The sequence below is a fragment of the Leptosomus discolor genome, chromosome 11, assembly GCF_034619465.1.
Source record: "Leptosomus discolor isolate bLepDis1 chromosome 11, bLepDis1.hap2, whole genome shotgun sequence".
NCBI lineage: Eukaryota > Metazoa > Chordata > Aves > Leptosomiformes > Leptosomidae > Leptosomus > Leptosomus discolor.
This window is the reverse complement of record NC_141401.1, coordinates 8,902,311-8,910,427: the sequence shown is the minus strand read 5'-3', so window position 1 is coordinate 8,910,427 and position 8,117 is coordinate 8,902,311. Positions and strand designations below refer to the sequence as shown.

Here is an 8,117-nt window from a genome sequence, read left to right as displayed (position 1 = left end):
GGGGAAGCATGCGAACCCCGTACCAGCCCCAAACCCCCCCTCGGGTGCTCGCCCACCCAGCTGGGGTGCATCTGCGCAGCGCACCTCCCGTGAAGCAGCAGCCTCATGGCAGGGGAGCATCGCCCCGTCCCCACACCGGCACAGCAGCCCACGCCGCAGCTCAGCATCGCTCCCACCCCGCAGAGCAGGCACAGCTCCTGCTCCCAGACCTGTACACAGGGATGCTGACTTGTGGGGTGGGCAAATCCCACTAACACACGGAGCTCCCCAAGGGAGCTCCCCAAGCTGGGACAGCCCAGCTGCTGGAGGGTGACAGAGCGGGATGTTTTCTCTCGCACTGGACCCCAGGGCTCTGGCTGAGCCCATCCCCTGCTCCTCCTGCCTTCACAGGGATGTCCCTAGAGCAGAGGGGACAAGCCCATACCCCAAGGAACTGCTTATTCCAGCCACCATCAGACCACTCAAAGCACCTTTTCTAGTTGCAGGTGGGTTTTAAGCCCTGGGGCATGGCACAGCACACAGGGAGCCATTTGCCAACCTCATCCCTGCCCTCTCCCTCCTGGAGAGCTGCCACATCAGATCACACAGTACATGTACATACACAATGGTTTAGCAAGAACAATTTTTATTTCAGAATTGGACAATTATGTGAATCGTCTATTGAAAACGAAGTGCATCCTATGCTTTTGTGCAGGCTGGACATCGATTAGACCCAGACTTTCTTTTCAGGCTTCACTGTGCAAAGAAAGTGAGGAGGAAACTGGTTGTTTAACTGGCCCTGGATGGTTTGCAGCCTTTGGCCATCAGCAAGACACCTCAGTCTGCCCCCAGGAAGAGCTGCCACTTGCCCACCACGGGGGTACCCCCTTCCCAGAGGACATGGGAGGTGCCCTGGCAGCCCCAGACCACGGCTGCAGCCATCACACCCCCACGGGGGCTCCTCCAGGCTGACAGCAGGACCTTGCTCATCCCCCAGCACCAAGTGACAGATGAACAGGGCGCAGCCACAGCGTTTATTTCTGTGCAACAGCAAGAGGCTGCAGACAGTTTTCAGGAGATCGCCGCTGTCCAAGTGTCACCATTTCTCTGTCCCAGAGCAGGGCTGGGGGCGTCCAACTCCCCTGCGCTGCTGCCTGCAGCACGACTGGGTGCTGGGCAGAGCCCACAGGGCACAAGCCCTGGGAAGGTCAGCAGCCACCTCCACTTTTAATAGCTGAAGGCACCAGGATGTCCTGAAACACATGGAGGAGACGCTGTCCCCCCTCACAGGCTGCTTGCCATCAGGTCTGTGGGCCAGTACTGGTCATCCATGTACTGGCTGCTGTCTGCAGTGGGATCTGTGATGGGACTGGGGGGCCGGAGGGGCAGGCTACGGGCCAGCTCAGTCTCCCACTGCACCTCCACCAGTCTGTACAGCTCCATGGCTGTCTGAGCATCCTCCACCGACGAGTGCCCTTTGCGGCCAACCTGAACAAAGGGGGAAAAGCCTCGTTAGATAAAGGGGGCGACAAAAATACCACAGGTCACGTTGCCTGCTTGCTTGGAAGGACACATGTGCTGGGGTTTTGGAGACAGCAAAGGTTCAATGCAGTAGAGAAGATGGAGGAATCTCTTTCTGGAGGGCATAGGCCCTGTTTCCACTTTACTGAAATGCTTCATGGTCAGCTTGGGAGGTCCTGGACTCCCTCAGCTTGATCATAGTTGGGAGCACAGGACAAACAAGGTTCATCTCCATCTCAGAGAGCACCCATGGAGATGGGGGGACCAGGCTGACCACACAGGCTTGTAGCAAAACCAGGAACTGCTCCCCATCTCAAGGCTCCTGGTCCTTACCTGGATCTTTTTCTGGAGCAGGTGTCTAGCCAAGCTCTTGAGCGAGACGCTGGCCCTGCTGGGCAGCCCTGCCCTCTGGTTCAGCAGGGGAATTTGGCTGGTGTCTCGGGTCCTGTCTTTCGGGTGGATGTACTTCAGGGCTTGGAAGTCATTGTGGATGGCGTGTCCTACTACAATCTTGTCTTTCAAGATCTTCAGGATCTGGAAGCGTCAGAAAGGGTTAGACAGACGGTACAGTAAAAGAAGGAGTAATTAAGCATAAGATAAACCATTTTGTGTTAAATTCAGTTCCTTCAGTTCTAGTTTTTAGTTTTTTCCCAGAACAGAGCAGTAACAAGCGAACCAGCCCACTACAGTTTCAGTGGCTCCCCATCCCATGCTTGTGTCTCTGCCTCAAGCCAGCTCAGCATGGGCCACCAAATATCCCAATTTGTGTCTGGCAGAGAACGTACAGCTTCTTAAATTTTTTTTTTTTAAAATTTCTCTTTTTCTCCTCACCTCCGCCTGGGCAGCCTTGAAAGGAATCGCGCTCTTCATGTGCTGCTTGGTGATGCCGCTCCAGCGTGTCCGGTAGTCCACGATAGGGAGCTCGGGCTGGACGTACTTGTCATAAATTACATCCCCCTCGTAGTTCACCACGGAGCACCGTGCCAGCTCGCTCAGCCTGCCCTGAGGACCAGTGCCCACCATCTCGCAATCGATGGCCACGTACTTGCCTGGCCGCAGGACTGGGGAGGCCATCCGCACCCCCTTGGAGCTGCCATTCCCCTGCGACAGCAGCACGGAGTGGTGCCTGGCTATGCTGTCCGGAGAGGCGGAGGGGGACAGGGATGGGGAGATGACCTTTTTGGGCTTGGGAACCTTCCTGCAGCGCGGTGGCGGGGTGCCATCCTCCTTGGTGAGCGTGCTGCATGCCTCCAGCCCCACCACGGGGGCCTGGCTGCCCAGGCGCCTGCGGGGGCTCAGCAGCCCCTTCTGCTCCAGCAGTGCTCGGCGCTCCATGAACCTTTGGTGCTTACGGCTCTTCTTCTTGCTGCGACCCTGCGGCGAGCTGGGACCCTCCGAGGGCTGAGGGCAGTCCCCTGCGGAGGGGCCATGGGTGCCCTGCGGGGTGGGTGCAGAGATCTTCGGGGCAGTCAGCAGCGGGGTCATCTGCCCTTTGCCAGGCGGCATCCCTGGTGGAGTGGGCACAGCGGGGCATGAGTGTCATGCAGCCCCCATACCCCCGTCAAAAAGGACCCACACACCCCACAGCAACAGGCCCCCCGCCGCGGTGTGGGCAGGCACAGGCAGGCCAGGCAGGAGCTACGGGCAGGGGAAGGGGAGGGGTGGGGGGGGGGTGGGGGGGGGTGTACACGGACACGTTGTAACGCCCTCTCCGCACGCCGTTGCCCCCTCATTGCCCAGCCCCCACCTGCCCCTTTCCCGGTCCCAGGGCCCTGCCCACCCCCTTACCGATCCGCAGCCCCCTGCCCACCCCAGCAACCCCCCCTGCCCACCCCATGACACACCCCCTGCGGCCCTGTCTGCCCATTACCCGGGCCCCCTCTGCCTCACTCCCGGCCCCAGTCCCCTGCCCACCCCAATACCCGCCCCCAAGCCCCTGCCCACCCCCAGGCCCCTGCTCGCCCCCGAACCCCTCCCGGTTGCCCCCGGACCCACCGCACCCGGCGCGGCTCCCACGTGTCCCGCCCGGAAGCCGCCGCGCTCACATGCCCGGGCAAGTCCCGCCGTGGCCACACCCCCTCTGTCCTCCCATTGGCTGCTCGGAAGGGACGATTTGCATGCAGGGGGGCGGTGCCCACAGACGCAGCGGGGTAGGGTGGGGTCGCCGCCGCCTCGCTGTAAGGCGGCTCGGTTATAGCGCGGTGAGGGTGGTTTTGGCTGGTGCTGGTGCTGGTGCTGGTGCTGGTGCTGGTGCTGGTGCTGGTGCTGGTGCTGCCATGGGGCTGCACATCTGGTGCTTGCGTGCCAGACCTCAGCACTGCTTAGGGCTTCCAGCCTGTCCTACCCCTGGCCCTGGTGGGAAGAGACCCTTCTTGGGTGATGGGTTTGGGGTAAGGATGCACACCAGGGTATCCAACCCCATGGCCTGGAGCTCAGCCTGGCACCAGTATGGGTGCAGTGCTGACCCTGTGGGCATGCCTTCTCCTGCTTGGGCTGCTGGCTGCTGCAGCACCGCTCTTGCGGGGTGGGCTGAGGCACCGCAGCAATGGGTTTGCATCCTCCAGGCTCTCCCGTGGTGCTCCCCAGGGTTGTGGGGGGTGTCTTCAGCCGGGGCACAGGTGTAGATGGGGTTTCAGACCAGCCTCTCGTCGCTTCGCTCGTGAGGCTCACAAAAGCAACGGCTGAGGTGGTCAGAAGAAGAGAAGGGCCACAGGCAGCCCCAGGCAGCCCCAGCCACCAGCTTGTCCCTGTGCCTTTAGCATCGCTGGAGAGGCCGTGCGCCCTAGGGCAGACTGTGACTTGTTGTGGTGGGATGAGCCATACAACAACAAAATCACTAGTCTTCCAGAGGGAGCCAGGCATCACACCCATCCTCGTCCTGCAGAGCCCCGCACTGAGCATCCCCCTCTCCCTGCCACCAACGGGGCTCTCGGGGATGCAGGACAAATGTTTTCACTCTCTGTTGTTCCCCCTTTTGCCACCGATGATGATCTTCTGCCTGGTCAGAAAGAAAACATTAGATCACCTTGCAATTTACTTTTTCCTATTCCTTTTATGTTTTTCTTCTGGCTAGTAAACCTCTTCCTTAAATCTATTGCTTCTGTCCTTGCAGTTCAGCTAATTAATTCCCCCTAATGAGGGTAGTTCAAGCGTCCCACAATAACTTACTAGAGACCCCTGGCAAGTTTCTATGTAGAAATTTCTATTCATTTCTGGTATTTTTGGTGAAAGCGTGAAGCACAGCTCTCAAAGATGGTTCATTTGGGCTTCCTGGGCCACTTCGCCCCATTTCTCTCCCACTAAGCGACCGTGCGAACTGACTGTCACTGGATGACCAGGAGCAAGCTTGAGCCTCGGCGCAAGAGAAACGGGCTTGTGTTGGCCGTGGCATTTCTCCACCAGCTCCGGGTGGGCGAGGAGGTGGCATCTCCGACTGCTCTTCTCCCTTGTGCCCTGCAGTGTGAGAGGAGATTCAAGTGCCTTGACTGTTCGGTACTTCTTGAGTGATATTCCCTGAACACATTGCTGTTGCACTCATGGGTCTGATCAGTCTTGTCTTGTCCACAGCAAACCCATCCTTCTCCCCTCATTTTTGTTTGGTGACACCTCTTTTCCCAGGCTTTATGTTTTGCAAGGGGCATACAGCTCCCCTCGGCACTATGAAATTTTAACTATACCCTCATGTTTACAAAAAAAAGGTCAACAGAAGAAATTATGGGCACATGGGGAGGAAAGTAAAAGCTTTTTCTGGTTTCCCAAGGCCACAAAATCCCAGGCTGCAAGGGAACAGTGGTGTCATTTTTAACTCTTATCCCAGATGCAAGGATGGAGGTGGAAAAAAGTCAAAACAGCTTTAAATGGGTCCATCTGTGTACCGTGGCCTCCTCTGATCCTGGTGATCTTTGGGTTTTCAGAAGATGGTGCTCACATCACCTCCAGCTTCAGCTTCTGCAGGGAAAAAAACAGCAGAGAAGGGTTTCCCCCTGGGAAAAGATATAAAAAAGGCCCAGCAAGTGTGGGGGCAAATGCAGGCAGTGCCATTCCTGCTGGAATCAGGGCTGGAGCCTACACCGAGTTACAAGCACCAAGGGAAGACCCTGGCCATGCCAAGGGTACAGCTTGCACCCGCTCCCTTGGGAGAAGCCTTGTGCCCAACAGGGTCACCACTCATCTCCACTGGGTCCTGTGGCCTCACTGGGGATGGAGGGTTTGGCAGCAGATGGTAGAAATCCTGTTTCAGATGTGGCAGATGAGCCGAGAGCTGAGATGAAGGCAGAGCACGCCAGAGCCTGGGAGAGGTTTCTGTGGTGTTTGCACAATTTGAAATAATAATGAAATCTGTAAAACTCTGGGTAGAGCATGACTAGAATAACAGGCTAAATTTGTCAGATGAATAATTTACTAGAAGTGATTGGCCTAGCTCCAAGCGAGATGAGCACCAGCCTGATCTCAGGCTGAACAGCCTGGGTGGCTCTGTCCTCGGCTGGGAGCTGGTCCCTCTCCTGCCACCTGGTTATTGCTCCTGCAATAAAAGCCAGCCTCCAGCTGAGGTGCCTGTCCCCAAGTCATTGCTGCTTGGGGCTGCAGGGCTTCCTGCAGAGCTCATGGTCCCTTTGCCGGCAGTTTATTTTCAAAGTGCTTCTTTACACAGCAGAGGTGGTGGTAGTGGGTGTCTGTCGCTGCCTCCAGGCTCGTGGACTCACCTGTCCTCTATCTCTTTCCCTTCTCCAGACAATTCTCTCTCCTTGGCTGTGGTGCCGAGCAGATGGAGGAACAGAGACATCTTGACATTTGGGATGGGAAGGGAGATGAAGTCCCAGTGCTGGGAGGAGACGGCGGCTGCGGCCACAGCAGCCAATTAATGTGATCATGTTTATGAATGTGGATCAGTAATTCCAGGTAAACTCCCTGAGAGCAGTGCCGCAGGCAAACAAAGCCTCCCGCCCGCCCGGGAGCCCGCCAGCGGCCAGCAGTCCCCGACAGCACCAGCACGTTCCTGCTGTGACTCTAAACTGCCTCATTTCCAAGTCCCAGCCTGGACCTGGCTCATTTTGTCTCCTGTTACTGCAATGCTGGAGCTCATGCCCACCTTTGCAGGGCTGGTTGCACCCCTTCCCACCCTGGACCTTTCTGCCTCCTGTCTGCTGTGGGGGATGGCTGGTGGGAATGACAAGCTCAGGGATAAGGTACCTTGGAGAAGGCAGCAGGGACCCAGCTTTGCCTCCGTGGGTGATGAGGGACTGCATCACCTTCCTGGGCTTTGCTGGCTGCGTGGTGCCTCTCCATCACTCACCCATAGGTTGGGGCACCCCATGAGGGGTCCCTTGAGCTGCTCCCATCGCTCTAAATAGTCTTGCGGCAGGGCTGTCTCCCCCACCATTTAGAACAAACAGAAGCTGGGCAGCTACAGAAGCAGGTCAAGGGAGTGACCAGTCCCTTGCTGGACCTGGTTTCCTTTAGAAAAAGAAAGTCTCATCAGGAAGAGAGCACCTGGAAACACCACCACCATCCTTTGGTGCAAGGGACTGACTTGGGCAGCTGGTGCCACCTGGCTGCCGATGTCACCAGCTCCCGGTCTGAGGTCACCAGCATGAGGACATCAGAGCAGATAGGCACCATGGTACTCCCTGGCCTTTGCCATGATGGGTCTTGAAGTGCTGCAGCCCTCTCACTCCGTAGCAGAAGTCCAGCACAGGGGTCCCCCTGGGACCCCTCTTTTGCCATGCCTCAGTCCCCTCTGAAGAGGGCAAAGCAGTTTGTACTCCAATGCTTGGGCAGTCCTTGACTTCTCAGCTCAACGGAGCTGGGCTGGGACTGGGCATGTGTTTCAGGCTTGTGCTCAACCTCTTTAAACCTGAAGGGCAGGAAGACAAGAAGTGTGTGGATGTTAACGCTGGCCACAGAAGTCAAGGGTTTCTCAGCTCCCATCAGCGAGGACCTTTGCAAAGAAGTGAGGAGCATCCGTAGGGTCTTGATCAATGAGTGCTTTACTCATTCCTGCTTTACGGCCCCAATTCTTCATCTGTAGCTCATCTTTGAGTTCCCCATCCTGCATCCTGAGCCCACTTGTGCAAAACCTCCAGAAGACTGTACCCCTTCTGGCTAAGGACGGGGATGGACTGGGTGCGACAGCACCTGCCCGGCTTTCACGACTACTCAGTCTGAAAAAAAGTCCTGCTTGGGAGGCAGAAAACCTTTTCGTTTCCCTTGGAGCACCAACAGCCTCCCTCTTCCTCTGACACCTCCTCCACAGCTGCCTGGGAATTGCCTGCATCCCTCCAACATGGACAGACCTCCTCCTCAACCATGTCCTGGTGGGTGCTGGTGCTCTGGGGTTGCTGCTGGTGATAATGAGGGATGCTCCTGTAGCGGGAGGTTCGGGCAGGTGACGCTGCCATCCAGCCCCCCCCTCACTCCCCATTTTCTGGCTCGGACCCAGGAGAGCAGTACACAATTACAGGCCACGCGGAAGCTTCATTATCACCCTGTCGTGGCCTCATTTGACGAGACATTTTATTGCCAAACTTATTAAAAGTGAAACGTGTGGTTTCTGCGCAGCAATTTCCTGTCTGCAGCGATAAGCCGGGCTCTGCCCGCTGTGTAATAAACAGTTATTT

The 8,117-nt window shown here is 57.1% G+C and overlaps 1 protein-coding gene across 1 annotated transcript; it reads right to left on the bottom strand.

Annotated features, from left to right (window-relative positions):
- Positions 1 to 653: 653 nt before the first annotated feature.
- Positions 654 to 3,006, bottom strand: AEN (apoptosis enhancing nuclease). The gene is made up of 3 exons (XM_009953997.2): positions 2,332 to 3,006; positions 1,834 to 2,034; positions 654 to 1,467 (listed from the first exon to the last, which is right to left on the bottom strand). Exons 1-3 carry the CDS (start codon positions 3,004 to 3,006, stop codon positions 1,264 to 1,266), a joined length of 1,080 nt encoding a protein of 359 aa, XP_009952299.2. The 3' UTR covers positions 654 to 1,263.
- Between the last annotated feature and the right edge of the window lie 5,111 nt (positions 3,007 to 8,117).

Coding starts and splice junctions, on each gene's coding strand:
- AEN (XM_009953997.2), bottom strand. CDS start 3,006: ATGCCGCCTGGCAAAGGGCAGATGACCCCGCTGCTGACTGCCCCGAAG. Junction 2,035..2,331: donor TCAAGGCTGCCCAGGCGGAG/GTGAGGAGAAAA, acceptor TGACGCTTCCAG/ATCCTGAAGATCTTGAAAGA. Junction 1,468..1,833: donor TGCTCCAGAAAAAGATCCAG/GTAAGGACCAGG, acceptor CCCTTTGTTCAG/GTTGGCCGCAAAGGGCACTC.